Genomic DNA, 21,433 nt, shown 5'->3' on the forward strand with positions numbered 1-21,433 from the left:
GGGGAATATATCCCTGGTGGTGGGGTCTGTTTGGAGGTGGCGGGAATGTCGGCGGATGATTTGGTTTATGCGAAGGTTGGTAGGGTGGAAGGTGGGCACCAGGGGCGTTCTGTCCTTGTTGTGGTTGGAGGGGTTGGGTCTGAGGGCGGGGGTGCGGGATGTGGATGAGATGCGTTGGAGGGCATCTTTGACCACGTGGGAAGGGAAATTGCGGTCTCTAGAGAAGGAGGCCATCTGGTGTGTTCTATGGTGGAACCGCTCCTCCTGGGAGTTGATACGGCGGAGGCGGAGGAATTGGGAATACGGGATGGCATTTTTGCAGGAGGTAGGGTGGGAAGAGGTGTAATCCAGGTAGCTGTGGGAGTCGGTGGGTTTGTAGAAAATGTCAGTGTCAAGTCGGTCATCATTAATGGAGATGGAGAGGTCCAGGAAGGGGAGGGAGGTGTCAGAGATGGTCCAGGTAAATTTAAGGTCAGGGTGGAATGTGTTGGTGAAGTTGATGAATTGCTTAACCTCTTCACGGGAGCATGAGGTGGCGCCAATGCAGTCATCAATGTAGCGGAGGAAGAGGTGGGGAGTGGTGCCGGTGTAATTACGGAAGATGGACCGTTCTGCGTAGCCAACAAAGAGACAGGCATAGCTGGGGCCCATACGGGTGCCCATGGCTACCCCTTTGGTCTGGAGGAAGTGGGAGGATTCGAAGGAGAAATTGTTAAGGGTGAGGACCAGTTCGGCCAAACGAACACAGAGCACCATTCAATAAAATCAAGTAGTGATAGCAATGCCAATGCTGAAAAACTACAACATAATTTATGAAGTAAAACTGTGGTGTGCTGCCAGCGAGACTGGACTTTGTGCAACCAGCATTTGAATCCAGGGTGCTAATACAAGCAGAGAGGCATTATGACCAGATTAAGCAAAAGTGCCTAGCCATTGATTTTGCTTTGTGCACATTTTCACCAACACCTAATTGGGAGAGAGAGAAAGTGACAATCAAGTCCAACCACAAGACACTTTAAAGCATTTTGCTCAAGCCGCTACCTACTCCAAAAATATTACTCTGATTATAGAGCTACTACTTGGATGTGACACACAAGTGTTATGGACCAGACCAAACCCCCTCAAAATATATTAAACAGATAGTCTAGACTCTAATGTTTTCTTATTTTAAAAAGATAAGTGTAAGGCTTTGTGTTCCAGATGCAATTCTATCAGTCAAACTACCATGCTTGAGACAAAAATACACTGTACATGAAGTAGCAACTCGCCATGCACTGGAAGTAATTAACTCGCCAAGACACTGAATCTAATCGTAAAGTTCTTTTTCAAATCAAGCAAATTATCCAAGACGCACACCTCCGAGGGGTGTAAAAAGTCAAGGTGAAGGGCTGGCCCGAGAGCATCAAGGACAAACCTGTTGCTGTAACAGCATATTAGGCAGACAGAAGTGAATTGAAAGGTCAGAGTGGCATACCATGCAAAGGAAATATAGCCATTATCCTGAAGGAGTTGAGAGGAGAAATGCAAAAGTGCGTCCATGACAGCCTCAGGAATTAAGTCAAGTCTGAGAAAGACATGAGATGTGCTCTATTGGCCAAAAATGAAGGCATTGAAGTTGGAGACCACATCAGCCAGTGAAGTACTTGTAATGGGAACCACACTAAACAAACTAGACAGCTACTGAGGGCACATGACATCCCAGACAGACCATGGATGAACAGGTGGTTTCATCCTAGTTTTTGGCTTATGGGTATACCCCCCACCTTTTCCTCCGCTACATCGATGACTGTATCGGCGCTGCCTCATGCTCCCACGAGGAGGTTGAACAGTTCATCCACTTTACCAACACCTTCCACCCCGACCTCAAATTCACTTGGACCGTCTCAGACTCCTCCCTCCCCTTCCTAGACCTTTCCATTTCTATCTCGGGCGACCGAATCAACACGGACATTTACTATAAACCGACCGACTCCCACAGCTACCTAGACTATACCTCCTCCCACCCTGCCCCCTGTAAAAATGCCATCCAATACTCCCAATTCCTTCGTCTCCGCTGCATCTGCTCCCAGGAGGACCAGTTCCAAATCCGTACAACCCAGATGGACTCCTTCTTCAAGGATCTCAATTCCCCCCCAGACGTAGTCGACGATGCCCTCCACCGCATCTCTTCCACTTCCCGCTCCTCCGCCCTTGAGCCCCGCCCCTCCAACCGCCACCAGGACAGAACCCCACTGGTCCTCACCTACCACCCCACCAACCTCCATGTATAACACATCATCCGCCGTCACTTCCGCCACCTCCAAACAGACCCCAGCACCAAGGATATATTTCCCTCCCCTCCCCTATCAGCTTTCCGTAGAGACCACTCCCTCCGCGACTCCCTTGTCAGATCCACACCCCCCACCGACCCAACCACCACTCCCGGCACCTTCCCTTGCAACCGCAGGAGGTGCAACACTTGCGCCCACACCTCCCCCCTCACTCCTCTCCAAGGCCCAAAAGGAAACTCCCATATCCGCCACAGATTCACCTGCACCTCCACCCACATCATCTACTGCATCCGCTGCAGCCGGTGTGGCCTCCTCTATATTGGGGAGACAGGCCGCCTACTCGCGGAGCGACTCAGAGAGCACCTCTGGGCCACCCGGACGAACCAACCCAACCAACCTGTAGCACAGCATCTCAACTCCCCCTCCCACTCCACCGAGGATATGCAGGTCATTGGACTCAGGCCTATCACCCTCACCTTGACCTCCTTCCACCTATCGCATTTCCAATGCCCCACCCCCAAGTCCCTCCTCCCTACCTTTTATCTTAGCCTGCTGGGCACACTTTCCTCATTCCTGAAGAAGGGCTTATGCCCGAAACGTCGATTCTCCTGTTCCTTGGATGCTGCCTGACCTGCTGCGCTTTTCCAGCAACACATTTTCAGCTTATGGGTATACTTAGCTTTTAAAGAACCACACCTCTTAAAACACAACAGGACTGGTGCACAAAATTCCAGAATGACACCAGTGAGGGAGTGCTGCAATGTTTGTGGTACCATCTTTCAGATGGGATGTTACATTAGACCCTGTCTGCTTCTCTCAGGAGAAAAACTCATAGTACTCTTTCCAAAATGAGATACCAATATCTTTATCAACAAAACACTGACCATTATCATCTTATATTTGCTTTAAGAACTGTGGGAGTTTGCTGTCTGCAAATTGTCTCCCCATGCACAACAACAGGACCACAATTCAAAAGAAAACTAAGTGATTGTAAAGCAGTCTGAGACATCTTTCAGTCATTAAAAAATCTCCTATCACTGCATTGGAACAGGATATAAATGCCAAGGATTTCATTCCTGTGCACCCACTGTTGCTACCTCCCTGTGCTGCCCCACTTACAACTACCCTACTTTCCACATCATTCTCCCATTCAGTTCAGTCACTGCTCACTGTTCTGTTCTCTTCACTCACTGCTCAGCTTGCCACCTGGCTTGACAGCAGGGCAGCGAGAAGAGCAAAAAGGTGGATGTTAGCAGGACAGTGAGTGAGCTGGGAAATATGGCAGTGAGGGATTGGGAAGGGGACCAGCAATTGATCTTTCGTACATGCTGTGGCATCACAGATGCTGTTTCAGTGGCAGCAAACAGCCCCATATAAATTCAATTCTTTCTCTTGTGTCTGTTGTGGCTCTTTGAAAGTGCATTTCTTCCCCAAGAACACCTGCCTCATTACTCAACTTTCTCTGTCCTTTCTTCATAAGAATCACTAGTGTCTTTGATTGTACAAAACAAATGTAAAGTCACATCACTAATTAACTAGAGTCAAGATGTTATCTGGAATGCATTGCTTGAAACGACTGCAGCCAAAAGATTAAAATTTATTCTGACTTAAATTCTGGCATGTAACATTTTCCTCATTAGTGAATGTGCTGTAGCTAGACATTCAGGACAGTGATCACCAAGAACAGCAAAATGAAAATAAAAGTGAGTTCTTCAGCAATAGATGTGATGTGGAAATACTCTTATGTCACTGATCATAAATTCCAAGCATTTTATCTTTGAAGCAGCAGTTATCACATTTATAAAGATTTTTTTTTCCAAAGTTGCTTGTTTTTAACAACAAGGAAACCAGCAACAAGATGCACGGTCATTAAAAAATCTTAAATCGATTCTTGTAAATAAAATCAAGTCACTTTCCAATTTATACAAGTTTTATTTTTATTAGAAGTACTAAGTTACAGATGTTAGGATTCATTTTACTCATTTACATGTATTTTGGTTCTATGGGAAATGCAGATCTTTGAGCATTATTTTATTATGGGCAAATTGACAATTGCTAAGGGTTTGGCTAGTATTAAATATCCAATTTTCTAAGTGTTTCTGCCTTCCCAAATAGATTGAATCTGAGATGGTATATAATTTAAGACATCTCTGGTTTTTAGGAAATACTCTAAGATAAATGCTCATTCTTGGTATGCATTGCTCAACGTATGGGCACAATGAGTAAATACTGCACACGATTTAATTTTCCTCACAAATAGTTAGTATTAATGTTTTACCTAACCAACACCCCACCACCGTGATTTTTAAAAAAATATTAAAAGTAAAGCAAGTGTTTTGATTAAAGTATGACAACTGAAACTCGAACTACCTACATTACAGCTGTTAAAGTACAGAGAACTTAAACCATGTTGTATGGTCATATTCCTCGCCGGGTCTCAACAATGCATCTGGGAAATTTGCCTGCAAAATAAAACATTTGAATGCATCAAATTAAAATGTAATGCAACTATCAGAAACAGTAAGCAACAGTTTACTCTCCTGGCCAGCTTTCCAGTGCTCAGAGCACCCCAGTACACTTAAATTCATCAAACGTTCTGCAACTTGCATCAAATTTTATCTGGTAATGTTCTCATGAAGCCCCTTAGGAGGTTTTACCACAAAGGTGCTAGGAGTGCAAAATGTTTTTCTAACAATTTGCAACTTGTCCTAATTTGACACACCATCTGTTTTTTCTTCATCTTAGCAACACAGTTTTTTACACAGTTGCAGGAAACATTATGTTATGCTTTTCTTTCAAGTTAGAAGTAAAGGTTTAACTTAAATTGTTTTCATAATCCATATGTCAACCTTGGGCACATTAACAGAAATTTTATTCAACCAGAATTCTTATATTATTTCTAAATTAATGCACATTAAAATGTGAACAGGTTCCTTTCCCCTCTCCTTCAAACCTTGTTAACAGCATCAGGCCAATTCTGAGTTTCCAAACAAAAAGCTGAATGCTTAGGGTACACAGCCCCTCCTTTGCCCTTCAAACTCCCATCCAGAAAATTGGCAGTGTAGAACTGAACTCCAGGCTGCGTGGTCTCGATCTCCAGTAACCTGCCACTTGGCTGGTGGTAAACCCTGTAAATAAGAACAATATGTCTTCACTGGCCATCCTTTTTTCATCCCCGAGACCTGAACACAGTCGATCCGTGGACGATACTGAAATCGTCATCTCGGATTCGAAATATTAACTCCATGCTGCCAGACCTGCTAATCTTCTCCAGCATTCTTGATCATTGTTTCAGAATTCCAGTATCTGCAGTATTTAGCTTTTATTTTAAATAGAATCCCTACAGTTTGGAGGCAGGCCATTTGAGTCACAGATGAGTCAGAGCTGTTCAGCACGGAAACAGACCCTTCGGTCCAACTCATCCATGCTGATCAGATATCCTAAATTAATCCAGTCCCAGTTGCCAGCACTTGGTCTATATCCCTCCAAACCCTTCCTATACAGATACCCATCCTGATGCCTTTTAAATGTTGTAATTGTAACAGCCGCCAACACTTCCTCTGGCAGCTCATTCCATACACGCATCACCCTCTATGTGAAAACGTTGCCCTTAGGTGTCTCTTAAATCTATCCCTCTCACCATAAACCTATGCCCTCTAGTTCTGGGACTCCCCACCCCAGAGAAAAGACCTGTGTATTCACCCTAACCATGCCCCTCATGATTTTATCCGGGTCGCCCCTCAGCCTCAGACGCTCCAGGGAAAACAGCCCCAGCCTGTTCAGCGTCTCCCTATAGGTCAAATCCTCCAACCCTGGCAGCATCCCTGCAAATCTTTTCTGAACCCTTTCAAGTTTTCACAACATCCTTCCTAGAGGACAGAGACCAGAATTGCATACAATATTATAAAAATGGCCTAACCAATATCCTGTACAGCTGCAACATGACCTCCCAACTCCAATACTCAATGCTCTGACTAATAAAGGCAAGCATACCGACCACCTTCCCTACTGTGTCTACCTGCGACTTCACTTTCAATGAGCTATGAACCTGCACTCCGAGGTCTCTTTGTTTAGCAACACTCCCCAGGACTTTATCATTAAGTGTACAAGTCCTACCTGATTTCCATTTCCAAAATGCAGCACCTCGCATTTATCGAAACTAAACTCCATCTGTCACTTCTCAGCCTATTGGCCCATCTGATTAAGATCCCATTGTAATCTGAGGTAACCTCCTTCGCTGTTCATTATACCTCCAGTTTTGGTGTCATCTGCAAAATTACGAATCATACCACCTATGTTCTTACCCAAATCATTTATGTAAATGACAAAAAGCAGTGGACCCAGCACCAATCCTTGTAGCACACTACTGGTCACAGGCCTCCAGTCTGAAAAGCAACCTTCCACCATCAACCTCTGTTCTCTACCTTCCAAACAGTTCTGTATCCAAATGGCTAGTTCTCCCTGTATTCCATGTGATCTAACCTTGCTAACCAGTCTACTATGAGGAACCTTGTACAATGACCAACTGGTCTATATAGATTACATCCACCGTCCTGCCCTCATCAATCCTCTACGTTGCTTCTTCAAAAACCCTAGTCAAGTAGTGAAACATGGATTTCCCATGCCGCATCCCTCAGGATTCTCTCCAACAATTTGCCCACCACCAATATCAGGCTCACTGCTCTGTAGTTCCCTGACTTTTCCTTACCACCTTTCTTAAGTAGTGGCCATGTTAGCCAACCTCCAGTCTTCCGCCACCTCACCTGTGACTATCGATGATATGAATATCTCAACAAGAGGTCCAGCAATCACTTCCCTAGCTTTCCAGAATTCTAGGTTGCATCTGATCAGGTTCTGGATACTTATCCACCTTTATTCATTTTCAGACATTCAGTAACTCCTCCTCTGTAATATGGTGACATTTTTCAAAATGTCACCATCTGCCTCCCCACATTCTATATCTTCCATGTCCATGTCCACAGTAAACACTGATGCAAAATACTCATTTAGTATCTCCCCCATCCCCTGTGGTTCCACACATAGGCTGCCTTGCTGATCTTTGAGAGGCCCTATTCCCTCCACACCCTCTGCTAGTGAAGGGTTCTTGCCCAAAACGTCAATTCTCCTGCTTCTTGGATGCTGCCTGAACTGCTATGCTTTTCCAGCACCCCAGCCTCGAAGTGGGCCCTATTCTCTTTCTAGTTACCCATTTGTCCTTAATGTATTTATGAAATCCCTTTGGATTCTCCATCACCCTATCTGTCAAAGCTATCTCATGTCCCCTTTTTGCCTTCCTAATCTCCCCCTTAAGTACACTTCTACTGCCTTTATACTCCAAGGATTCACTTGATCTCTGCTATCTATACCTGACATATGCTTCCTTGCTTTTATTGACCAAAACTTCAATTTCTCTATAGTCATCCCACATTCCCTCCACACCAACCCACTAGAGAGCATTCCACCTAGACCCATCCTCCTACTCTATCCCTGTAATTCCCATGGTTAGTCCACCTAACCTGCACATTCCTGGACACTATAGGTAAATTAGCATGGCCAATCCACCTAACCTGCACATCTTTGAGATTGTGGGAGGAAACTGGAGCACCCGGAGGAAACTCATGCAGACACGGGGAGAATGTGCAAACTCCACACAGACAATTGCCCGGTAGAATTGAACTCTGGGTCCCTGGCACGGTGAGGCTGCAGTGCCAACCAATGAACCACCGTGCTGTGTCACATAGATGCTATTTGCTCTCTGTTCAGTATCTCTCAAGATGAAAATGGAAGTCATCAACTTGTGAATTGAGACTACATTCCTTCATTTAGCTGCATCTCTCAACCACGCAATTCTACTTTTAAAATCCTGTTGGAAACCTTAACTACACAACTTATCTTGTTGGTTGATCTTATTTCACAAACCTCCTGGGGTCAAGTCCCTCCAGAGACTTGAGCACAGAATCGAGGCTGATGCTTGGTGACAATACTGACAGTGTGCCACATTACCATAAATGTTGTTTTCCAGAATGGACATTAAATAAGAGATGCTGCTTCCCCTCTCAGATGGGAACAACTCGCTTTTAGCAATATAAAACATCTCAAGTTTTACAGAATAGTGAACAAATGCTTAAAATATACTACTTCAACCAAGCTGACTCTAAGAGAAAGATAATGAATGAGTTTTATGGAGCACATTCTGTGACTGCATGGGTAAGAGTTGAACAAGGCAAGGTTAGTCCCTTTCATTTAGCCAACAGAGGCATTCAAGGAGAATGGTGAGCTCAAATGTGGCAAAGGCTAAAGGAAGAAGAACGAAAAGGAACACAGGATCATGAGTAGGCCATTCAGCCCATCAAGCCTGCCTATCATTCAATACCATCATGACTGTTCATTTACTTTAATACCTATTCCCACACTATACCAGTGTATCTTTATATTGTAGATAGATTTCTAAATACCAATCTCTAAACATACACAATGACAGAGCTTCCACCACCCTCAAGGATACAGAATTCCAAAGATTGATAATCCTGTGAGTAAAGTAAAATTCTTCTCATCTTGGTCCTAAGTGGCTTCCCCCTTATTTTGAATTACCCCTTGGTTATAGATTCCCCAATAAAAAGGAAAAAAAAGGCTTACCTGCATCTATCCTTTTGAGCATTTTGTAGGTTTCGGTGAAATAATCTCTTATTCTTTGAAACTCTAGAGAATCTAGGCTCAGTTTACCCAATCTCTCTTCTAGGACAGTCCTACTATCCCATGAGTGAACCTTTATTGCACTTCTATATGGCTGTAATATATTTTTGAAAGGGGATCATATTGCACATTAAGTACTCCAGGTATGAGCTACCAAACATCTATACAATTGAAACAAGACTTTGCTACTCCTGCTTACTTATATCTTCTTGCAAAAAGTCCATCATACCCTTAGCCTTCCTTATTACCCACTGCATGTTAACCTTGTGTCTTAGTGCCAAGGATACCTAGGTTCCTTTGTACATCTACCATTTCTAACCCCTGCAAAAATATTCTGCACATCTATTCCTCTGACCAAAGTAGTTAGCCTCACATTTTTCCACAGTACATTCCATCTGCCAGGTTCTTGCCCACTTAATAAGTCTGTCTAAATCTTCCTTAAACCATACTCGGGGTTAGTACTCCATGGTCACATTCACATAGAATGTCACTTGTGATTTTGATCAAATTTGTTTCAACATTGATGTAGGGACAGAAACCTGATTGAAGAGGTTCAGTGACAGGATTGTGGAAAAAATTGGCACAGATTAGGGAGGCAGCAACACATTCTTCAAGGTCCTTGAGGAGAAAAGGGTGGATGGAAATGGGACAGTAATTTTCCAAGGAGGAGAAGGTGAAGACTAGTATTTATTGAGGGCAAGGTGATGATGACAGATTTGAAAGGAAGGGATTAGTGTCTCGAAATAGTAGACCATTAATGATATCAGCTAACAACAGCATCTCTAAAATAGATTATTTCTTAATTCTCACCCAAAGTATTGTGGAATCATACAATGTTCAGAAAACTGTCTTATTACATATTTCAACAGTGATTACATTTCAGAAATACTTCATTGGTGTTTAAGATAGTGAAAGACACCATGTCAATGGACGTTTTTCTCTTTAAATAATCATCCCCAAAATTGCTACCGCTAAATCCCAGCAGTTGAGTTTGGAATAAAAACACAAAACATACCTTAGACTTGGGAAAAGGTAGACTTTGGGGCGGCACAGTGGCTCAGTGGTTAGCACTGCTGCCTCACAGCACCAAGGGATCCGGATTCCAGCCTGGGGCGACTGTCTGTGTGGAGTTTGCACATTCTCTCAGTGTCTGCACGGGTTTCCCCCAGGTGCTCCTGTTTCTTCCCACAATCCAAGGATGTGAAGCTTAGGTGAATTGGCCATGCTAAATTCCACATAGTGTCAGGGATGCGTAGGTTAGGTGCATTAGTCAGGACAAATGGGTCTGGGTGTGATACTCTTCGGAGGGAGAGTGTGGACTTGTTGGGCCGAAGGGCCTGTTTCCACACTGTAGGGATTCTATGATTTAAGTGCAGTAATATGAACACCTGGGGTTTTGGTTAAATTATTGTTTCAGTGTGGCTGATTTATTTTAAAATAAAATAATTTCTGAAGAAATTATGCAAACTTATTTTTACAAATGAAGAAAATCACAAGTATAGCTAGCAGCACAAAACATACACAATTATGCAAATAAGGCAAACCTAAATTCAAGAGGAATATAAGTCCTTTTCTCAGGTTGGTTACCTTGCACAAGGAGATTGTTGTTTTGAGGAATTTAAACAGAAGTTGTGGTCAAAGCCTCCAGGTAACTTATTTGCGATATGGTCTCCAAGAACTACCGGGTTCCTCAAGTCAAAACCTGTGTTCTCCACCGCAGCAATCTCTCCTTTATAAACGAGAAATACTGAATGAAGCACAGGATATAAAAAAAATGTCTGGTTATCTTTTGTTAATAAGGAATAAAAGTACTGATAGTCTTCATAACCTTCAAAGTCTTCAAGTGTTAGCTGTGATGTGTTGGTTACCTTCCACCTCCGAATCAGAAGATTGAGATTTCAAGACCCCCACCAGACATTTGAGCAAAACATCTAGGCTGAAACTCCCAGCTCAGTATGGAGACATTGCTGCACCTTCAGAGATGGCAGCTTTCAAATGAGATGTTAAACTGTGATCCTGTTGACCCTCTCAAGTGGATAGGAGATATCCCAGGACATGATTAAGGAGGAGCGTTCTCCATGCTGTCCTGGCTGATATTTATCCCTAAAAGCAGATTATATGCTCAACATCATGCTTATGGGAGCTTGCTGTGCATAACCTGCTTGCTTTGATTCTTACATTGAAACGAAAACAAAAATTGCACTTCATGACTGTAAAGCACATTGGGAAATCCTGAGGTTGTGAAATATACTACATAAATGCAAGTCAGTCGTGTGTTGTAAGAATGTCATAACATTTACTTCCTCTGAAGGCTCTCTGCATAACTCTTCCTCATGTCCACCACAAGGTGGGTTTACTTACTGTACAACTTTAGTTTTACATCAAAGTTGGAGAGACTAGAAAAAAAACAGGTTAGTTCTAGTTTAAAGAGGAGATTATAAGGGGTGTTCAAAATAATGAAGGAATACTACAGAGAAAAGCAGCTGTTTTCAAACACAAGTGAGTCAGTAACCAGATATTGCTGATCTATTGACAAAAAAAAGAGTTACTGGGAGACAAAGTGGATTGTTTTACATGCGGCCAATTGTTAAGTCTAGAATGTATTGCCTGAAAGAGTGGAGGAGGCAGAATCCATAGGTACTCAAAATATTTAAAAGTGAAATTGCAGGGCTATAGGGAAACAATAGGAGAGTTTACCTAAAAGAGCTAATGCAGTAAAATTAATGGCTCCCTACACATTGTATGATTCTAGATTGTATTGTAAGTCTAGACTATTTAAAACTGAAATCAGAACCAGCTTCAAGAACCAATTGAAATGAGTCTCCATGTGCTAGCAGTTACTGCCTTTATTTCAGATACAACTATGTCAAAAAGCTGTAAAACAGATTAACCTTTTTTTTTGGCTTTGACCTTTTATTGGCACTTAAATGCTGATGAGGTACATCAGTTCCTAAATATCACCAAACGTAAAGGAAACAGGATTTCTCCTCACAAAACAGGAAGTTGCATCATTCATCAACTGCTTATTAGATAAAATCAACACTGGTTTAATGATGCAGTATAAACATTCACCTCTGGAAGGCAATTAGAACGAATGAGAAAATAGATGAGGTGTTTTTTTTTTAAAATCAAGAGAAAGGTGCAGTTACCTTAGCATGAAAACAGAGAATGGTGAAAAAATAATAAGTTAATTCCCTCCTGACAAACAACCGGTAACACAGGATGCGTACCCTTAATCTGTTCCTCTGAATGTATCTTCTGACAAATAGTTTACCTGATCGAATAGGAGATAACTTGGCAAATTGGGTATAATTTGTCTCTGCTTTGACTCAATAGTTTGCACATTCACCCTGGCTGTGGTTACCTGTCTCAATCCAGAGATGTGAGCTCATTGATGCTGACATTTCATGCTAAGGAAGGTGCTGCCCCTGTCTGCTCTCACAAATGGATATAAAAGCTCCCAATGCACTATTTTGAACAGCCTGCCATTACAGCAAATGTTTATCTCTGAAGCAACATCATTGGAACAGATTATTTAGTTCTGCATCACATCACTATTTGTTGAATCTAGCTTTGTACAAATTAGCTGTCATGGTTCCCACATTACAACAATCACTGACAACTTAAAGCGACAGTACATTGGGGGTCATCCTGAAGGATTTAAAGGCACTATATAAATTCAAGGTTTTAAACACTACCAATAGTAACCACGATCATGTTTACCGTCTTTAAAGGCTATGTGTATATCCTGGAATCAACACAAACAGATTGACTAGTTATTTGTCTTTTTGTTTACAGCAGCCTTGCTGTTATTACTGATATACTAATTACCACAATAATTAATGGTAATTGATTCACAGTGAACTATTTTAAAAACAGCAAAGAGGATGTGACCAATACTTTGCAAAGTACAAAAAGTTTCTTCATCGCATTTGTGCCTGCAAGCTGAGAATTCAAATCTGACAATACAGATTGGAGCATAAAATCTGCAATAATAATTTGAAGCATTACAATGCTGCATTCTCAGGACTGCAGCCTTTTGACAAACATCAAACCTATCTGCTCTCAATTAATTCACGCTGAGAAAGAGAAGGGAGCTGTTCTGGCCTACTGGACAAAATAAGTCTCTCAAACAGTATCACCAAACAGAGATTATTAGATCATTATCACACGATGTGGAATCGTACTGTGTGCGAACTGGCTGCTATATTACAATGAGAATCTTGGAATTTACCTGGAAAATCGTTTGATTACAGAGATCTTGAGGACTGCTGAGAAAGAGACATGTCAAAGCTGTTCATCTTGCATTCATGTCAGACACAAGAATACTTAATATCAAACAGAACAACAATTTATACTGCCTGTGAAAACAATGAGTACAGGGACTCTAAGTGAGTGAAGCATTGCCATGGACAATGCAGCTGGGAACAAATATCCCAACCATTCAAATTCAGAGTCAAGTAGATTCTGATTGGTTAATGTATTGCCGTGGGAACTGTTGCCCCTCGTATTTGACGAATATAAAAGATAGAAGACCTTATTCTACTTTCTTTCTGTTTACTGATGACAAGGTTTTACACAACAATATATACAACTCCCAATAAGCGCTGGTGAACCACATTGCAAATCTAATTTATAATCTTACACTGGCTGTTAGTGCAATTCCTAGCATACTTGGGACTCTTCAGTATGTGCTGTCCTATACAGACTCCTGGACATTACGGGCAGAATCCTGTAATTTTGGGGAGAGACCTGTACTGCCACTTCCAGGGGTGCCTCACTGAATCTAATGTGAAATAGGATTGGCAAAGCCAGTGGTAAGCCTTCACTTGGAACAAAGATCTCAGGGAGGGGGGTGCATAAACATCCCATCCAGTAAATACTGCCAACCAATCTTACGTGCTGCAGCACCTCATACAGATGACCGTAACTAGTGCTGAAAAAATATTAAAGAATGCAGAAGATATTGGAGCAAGTAAATGATTTTTGAGTGGAGGGGAGATTTATAGGGATTGGGGTTTATGGGCAAGGGCCAGTGATAGACCACAGGCAAGGAAATGGGAGCTAAGGTTGAGTGTGGGCACCCAGTGGACACTTCCCTGCTCTGTGTCCAATCCCTTGATCAGGCATTGACCACATCTGATCAAGGGACCACAACTATCTCCCCAGCTCCCAAACCACACAACCCCAGCTGATAAACTGTCTGTACAAGTTGATCTGTTGGATGTACCACACGGTAACAGACCTGCTTGCGGCCGGGTTAAACTGAGGATTAGTGAGCTAAGGCCCTAAAGTCTTCCCATAGTTGGCCACTTGGCTTCAAATGGCAACAAGGCAACAAATGGTCCTTTTATGTCCTGATCTTAATTCCAGTCAAAGGAAGAGGTGGCAGAGGTTTGGTTAATCCAGGATGGAACCATTCGCCACAGCAGATTCACCACCAACAATTAGCCATGCCCTTTGACCACCGAGGATGCTTAGCCACCGTCCATTGGCCACTGAAGATGATTCGCCACCGCAAATAAGTTTAAAATGTTAGAGAACAAGCATATCTAAACTATATAAAATTGGCATTATATTGGTTAAGGTAGTGTTTGCGCTGTTTCAGTAACAACTTATTTTCATTACAGGAGAGTTTTTTAAGCTTTTATTTCTTTTCCCATTTACCCTCAAGTCTTCAAAACGGAAACAGAAATTATTAGTAAACGTGGAAATAAGAAGTTTTACCACGATGGTTTTATATATGTTTTTGATAAACTGTCCAAGAGTGATTCAAGTATTAAGTTTTGGTGATGTGAACATTCTTATTGTGTTCTTATTAACGAATGCATAGCTGATGTCCCTCAGTCAGTCCTAGCATCTTTACCTACGACAAGCAGCATGAAGAAAATAATTCAACGTGAAAGGAATGATAGGAGACGCAGACAATAGAATACAAACAATTGTTCTTGAATACGGTAAAAGAGATTGTTTGGAATATCTTAGAGGAATAGCGCATAACTATCAAATTAACTAAAAATTTCATTGTTTAATATTAATGTGAGATTTTACTGCCATTATAAAGATTTTAAAAATATATTTCCTTTTTCTGGTTAAAGTTTGTAACTCATTTTTATATATAAACCAATAAAATGATATTTATTTTACCTTTTTTTTAAAATATGTAGTATGTAGTTGTATAAATAAAGGGGAATGAGAAGTATGAAAGAACAGGTGAGAGGGAAAACAATCAGTACATATATATATTTCCGGTGGTGAATAGTCTCCAGAGGTCAAACGACCCCAGTGGAGAAACGCTGGTGGAGAACTGGCAGTGGCTAATCATCAGCGGCAAGTAGTCACCAACCCAGTTAATCACCACCTCCAGGAATGGATAATTCTGCCATAAGTTCTGAGTTTTGCCATCAAGGGGCTGATTGAGTAGAGTCAGTGTCTACCTGTTCTGAGCAGCTGAAGAGACAACTCGAGTGCAATATATATTGTTGTTCCCCTTGGAACTTTGTGGTATTCTTGCTTACTTTTTATATGGAAGGACTACTTTGAAAAAGGCTTCCTTCCTTTAGTTTCTAATATTTCCCTTCACTAACTTTTACTGACCTCCTCACTGAAATGCTCCAACCCAGGTAATACCCTACTGAATCTCTACTGCATCCTCTCTAGTGCAATTACATCCTTCCTACAGATGGTGACCAGAACTGCATGTACTACTCCAGTCATGGCCTATCTAAAATTATAGAGAGCTCCATCATAACCTCCTTGCTCTTATATTCAGTGCCTCAACCAATAAAGACAGGCATCCCACATACTTTGACCATCTTGTCACCTGTCCTGCTGCCTTCAAAGATCTATGGACATTGTTGATGCTGTTATTCTTATTGTTCTGTATTTTTGATTGTAGATTGAAATGGGAAAAGCATAGTTTTAAAACTAAGGATTTAGGAAGGAATCACTGCTCTTTTAAACAGCAAGCTGTAAGTCATGCTTACGCTGCTGCCTTGTCCAAGCAGTGGGGAAGGACTGTTTGCAGAAGCACTGGCACTGGAGGGTGTATTTTAAGTGAGATTCAGCCAGCGACAGATTGCTAATTAGTTTATGGAACTGTGAAGAATTGTGGATGACAAAGGCCATTAGACTAACAACTACCCAACTGGCTCGTGGGCAGCTGAGCAGTTTCTAGGTGGGAACAATACTGGCAGAAGCCTATGGACCTCTAGAAGGGAAGGTGGAGTGTCTGTGCAGCTTAAAAAAAGAACATTAAGTTTGAAGAAAGCCACTTTTATTCTCTCACCAATTGCTGCAAGCTATTGTTTTTAAACGAAGAGCTAAGAGACTTTGCAGTTAACTCCTGCAAAGGGGTGAAAAGGTCTAGAGAGGTTGAACAGCAGCAAGTCCTGACAAACAAAGAAAATTTCAACGAAACCTGTGGGCTACAGGCTATTAAACTGCTTTCCCAGGATTTTCCCTCCATTTTTAATAGTACTGTTTTTTAATCTGTCTATACATGTGCACTAGAGTAGCATTTTAACTGGGAGTGTTATTGAGGAATTTTGCATACTTTGATAAGTACTCCGGGAATAGCAAGGCTTGATTTCCAGTGCACTACCTCTAAGGTATAACAAAATGCACACTAAGGTCTCTGTGATACAATTCCAATGGTGCATTCATTTTTTTCTATATACATTCACGTTCATCATACATAATCCCCCAAAAGTGCAACATCTTATACTTCAGAGAGTTAAATTTCATTTGCCACTGTTCAGCCCATCTAACAAGCCTGTCAATGTCATTCTGTGGTCGAAGTCTTTCATCTTTGCTATTTACCACATCACTAATTTTTGTTAAAAATCACAACACCAGCTTATAGTCCAACAAGTTTATTTGGAAGCACTATTTCTTCATCAGGTGGTTGTCACCTCCAAATCATGACTAATTTTTGTGTCATTTATTAAATTTATTCATCATAAATGCTGCAATCATGTAAAGATCATTAATGTACACAACAAACTGCAAGGGAGCCAGCACCGAGCACTGTCATATGCTGCTGGACACAGGCTTCCAGTCACAAAAATAGCCATTAAACATCACCTTCTGCTTCCTGCCATTAAGCCATTTTTAGATCCAATTTGACAAACTGCCCTGGTCCCTAATGGCCTCTTAGCTTCTTAACCAGTCAGCCATTCAAATCATTATCTAAAGCATTACTGAAGTCCACGCGGGCTACATCAACTCCATTAACCCTCATCTCCACCTCAAAAATATTCAAATTTGATACCTATGATCTCCTCTTGATAAGTCCATGATGAAAATATTAATTCTGTCCCTCAGAACTTTTTCCACTAGTTTCCTGACCTAGTCAGACTCACTTAACTGTATTTTCCTGGTTTATCCCTCTCATCCTCCTTGAATAATTAAGCCACATTAGCTGCCCTCAGTCCTTTGAGCACCACATCTGTATCTGGAGAGGATCTGAAAAATAATTCATTGTCTTCCACACCAACATGGGATATATCCCATCTGAACCTGATGATTTATCTACTTTTAAGCCTGATAAAACCATTCATGTCCCTACCTACTAAATGCTAGTTTAAGTATATCACAGACCCCTCTTTGATTTCTATACTTACACTGTCCTTCTCTACAGATGCACAGTACTCAACTGAAACCTCACTTAAGTCTGCTGACTCCACACGAAGATGGTCAAATTGGTCCCTCACGGGCCTACTGTTTCCCTGATTATTCTCTTGCCCCTAGTATATTTTGGACTTTAACTAGACAGTATTTTTCATTACACTCGTCCCTTAAAGTTGTCAAAACTGCATGGCTGTGTATGATGTCCGGAATCTGGATGACCTCTAAATTTGCCTAACAGGCCCACTGTTCCGTATGTCTGCCTAAGTGGTGAAAAACAAAGTGACAGGAAATAATGCAGTGAAGCCCAAACTCATTCTCAGCCACATTTCATTGAGCTCTGTGTGCCTCAGTTCCAAATGTCACATGACGTACTGGAAAAGCATGTTCTTGCACATTCCTCCCACAGAATGAATCATCTATATACACTTTAGTTTTTAGTAATTCACTACCATAATTTTACACATCACTAGTTAAAAAGCTAGGCATCTAAAAAGAATTTATAACAAGGTTTTCTTTTTAAATCAATGGCAATGGTGAAGTAGTAAACATCGAAGAAGAACATAGATCATGACAGCGCAGAACAGGCCCTTCAGCCCTTGGTTGCACTGACCTGTGAAACTAATTTAAAATCCACCTAACCTGTGCTATTCCATTAGCATCCATATCAAACCTTAAAGTTGGTGAATCTACTCAAAGTTTGTGAGAAGATTTGTAGCTCAGGTGCTTGTTGTTGTGGTTCACCGAGCTGGGAATTTGTGTTGCAGACGTTTCGTCCTCAGTCTAGGTGACATCCTCAGTGCTTGGGAGCCTCCTGTGAAGCGCTTCTGTGATGTTTCCTCCGGCATTTATAGTCTACTACTGTTGCAGACAGGGTGTCCCATACCCTTACTAATCTGAGTAAAGAACCTACCTCTGACATCTGTCCTATATATCACCCCTCAATTTAAAGCTATGTCCCCTCGTGCTAGCCATCACCATCCAAGAAAAAAAGGCTCTCACTGTCCACCCTATCTAATTCATCTTGTATGCCTCTATTAATTCACCTCTCAACCTTCTTCTTTCTAACGAAAACAGCCTCAAATCCCTCAGCCTTTCCTCATTAAACCTCCATACCAGGCAACATCCTGGTAAATCTCCTCTGAACCCTTTCTAATACTTTCACATCTTTCTATAATGCAGTGACCAGAACTGTATGCAATACTCCAAGTGTGGTCGCATCAGAGTCCTGTACAGCTGAAACATGACCTCATGGCTCCGAAATGCAATCCCTCCATCAATAAAAGCTAACACACCGTATGCGTTCTTGTTGGGGAAAAGTTAACATTATTTGCCTGGAAGCCATTTTCCTGATTCGGCTGAGGGTTCCATTTTGCTCCCACAGCCAGAACTTGCTGGCTATGCATTCCTTACTATGAGTTAGTGTGAAAGGTTGTCCTTATCTTCCCTCTCAAGATAGTGTCTCCTCCCTTTGCTGAATGATCAACGCAGACTGTAGAACCAGTCAAGCTGATATAGACTTTCCAATTAGTCCCCCTTCCTCCTCTAGTTATTGCCTCTTTACGGTCATTCAGCCAGTTAAGGATATCTCTGCTTAGTATTAGCAATCTGTGTAGCTAGAGCAGGTGGTGAAACAAGTTGATCTGTCCACTTGTGGAATGCATAACAGTGCTTTAGTTTTAACCTTAATGACTAACCTCTAATTTAATACCAACTTGTAAGCATGCCAAACTGCATAATTAACGATCAGCTCCTAGCTGTTTTCTCTATATAACCCTGTAGTACACTGATGTACTTTGGAATAACACTGGAATAACACTGAGCCACAGTTAGGATGGTGAATTCTCCATGATATATCATTTAATAAACTAATCAGTTTGCAAAGTCCAAGTCTGAGAGTTTTCTTCAACAGTTCTTACAACCCTCTCAACCTGGGTGGCACCTTTCAAGGATATATGTACCTGGACACAGATCTCTCTGCTCATCTACACTACCAAGAATCTTACCATTCACCCAGTACTCTTTATTTTCGATGTTCCTTCCTAAGTGAATAATCTCACTTTTCCACATTAAATATCATCTGCTACTTCTCAGCACAGCTCTGCAGCATCCTTCCACTGTCCAAAACTCCACCAACCTTAGTGTCATCTGCAAATTTACTAACCCATCCTTCTACGCCCTCATCCAGGTCATTTACAAAAATGGCAAACAGCAGTGACCCCAAAACAGATCCTTGCAGAACACCACAAGTAACTGATGGGATGAACATTTCCCATCAACCACCACCCTCTGTCTTCTTTCAGCTAGCCAATTTCACCCTCAATCCCATGCCTCCATATTTTCTGCAATAGCCTACCATGGGAAATCTGATCAAATGCTTTACTGAAATCCATGTACACCGCATTAACCACTACCTTCATCCACCTTTTTGGTCACCTTCTTAAGAACTCAATAAGGTTTGTGAGGCACGACCTACCCTTCACAAAATCATGTTGACTATCCCTGTCTCATTCCTGATGAAGGGCTTATGCCAAAAATGACGATTCTTCTGCTCCTTGGATGCTGCCTGACCTGCTGTGTTTTTCCAGCACCACACTCTCGACTCTGATCTCCAGCATCTGCAGTCCTCATTTCCTCCTAAAATTCAGGTTCTCACCCCCCTGCTGAATTAGTTTAAACCCTCCCGAACAGCATTAGCAGATTACACCCCCCGAGATATTGATGCCCCTCTGGTCCTTGTGCAGACCATCCCATTTGTATAGGTCCCACCTACCCCAGAATGAGCCCCAATTATCCAGGCATCCAAATCTCTCCCTCCTACAACATTCCTGTAGCCACGTGTTCAACTGCTCGCTCTCCCTATTCCTTGCCTTGCTAGCACGTGGCACGGGTAACAAACTAGAGATAACAACTCTGTTTGTTCTAATTCTAAGCTTCCACCCTAGCTCCCTAAATCTCTGCCTTACATCCCTATCCCTTTTCCTACCTATGTTGTTGGTACCCATGTGGCAATTGAAACCACTCCCTGTGCTCATCTCATAGCCCTATATCTTCCTTTGTTTGATTTACTTTTCTCATAAAAGCCACTTCACAACTTCAAATGCCCCTATGCTGAAGTAATCTGTGTCCTAATCATCCTTTGCACAAATAAATCATTCCTAACTTCTCTCCTCATTCTTCCTATGACATCTATACCCCAGAATATTAAGCAGTCAGTCCTGCATATCACTGAGCCACATCTCTGCAATAGCTTTGATGTCCCATACCCATGTTCCCAACCATGCCCTCAGTTCATACTTGTCAAGATAAACTGCACTTACTTCAATACAAGTTATTAGTTTTACCTCGTTCTCTGCCAAGCTCTCGTCTGCCTTGATGAAGAGACTTGTTCCCCTTATTTACCGTATCAGCATCAGCCTTTTCTCACTATCACTTTGGTTCCCACCACTGCATCTGCATCCCCCCCCACCTACTAGTTTAAAGCCTCTCAAGTAGCACAAGCAAATCTCCCAGCAAAAATATTGGTCCTCTTCCAATTCAGGTGGAACCCGTCCTCCTTATATAGCTCATTTCTACCCCTGAAGAAATCCCAATGATCCAATAATGTGAATCCTTGTCCCCTGCACCAGCTCCTCAGCCACGCATTAATCTGCTCTCTCCTCGTATGCCTATTCTCACTAGCACATGGCACCGGTAGTAGACAGATATTATTACCTGCACATTCACAAATGTCATTTACTGTATCCGTTGCTCCCAATGCAGTCTCCTTTACATTGGGGAGACTGGATACCTTCTTGCAGAGCGCTTCAGGGAACATCTCTGGGACACCCGCACTAATCAAC

At 42.0% G+C, this 21,433-nt stretch overlaps 1 protein-coding gene across 1 annotated transcript in view; it reads right to left on the reverse strand.

Annotated features, from left to right (window-relative positions):
• Positions 1 to 4,188: 4,188 nt before the first annotated feature.
• galm (galactose mutarotase) overlaps positions 4,189 to 21,433 on the reverse strand; it is a 66,248-nt gene continuing 49,003 nt past the window's right edge. The window contains exons 5-7 of the mRNA XM_043696410.1: positions 10,551 to 10,692; positions 5,224 to 5,398; positions 4,189 to 4,732 (exon numbers count right to left, since the gene is read on the reverse strand). Of these exons, the coding sequence (XP_043552345.1) occupies positions 4,655 to 4,732; positions 5,224 to 5,398; positions 10,551 to 10,692 (395 nt within the window). The 3' untranslated portion in view covers positions 4,189 to 4,654. The remainder of the gene's footprint in view (positions 4,733 to 5,223; positions 5,399 to 10,550; positions 10,693 to 21,433) is intronic.

This window comes from Chiloscyllium plagiosum, chromosome 9 (assembly GCF_004010195.1).
Source record: "Chiloscyllium plagiosum isolate BGI_BamShark_2017 chromosome 9, ASM401019v2, whole genome shotgun sequence".
Taxonomy (NCBI): Eukaryota; Metazoa; Chordata; class Chondrichthyes; order Orectolobiformes; family Hemiscylliidae; genus Chiloscyllium; species Chiloscyllium plagiosum.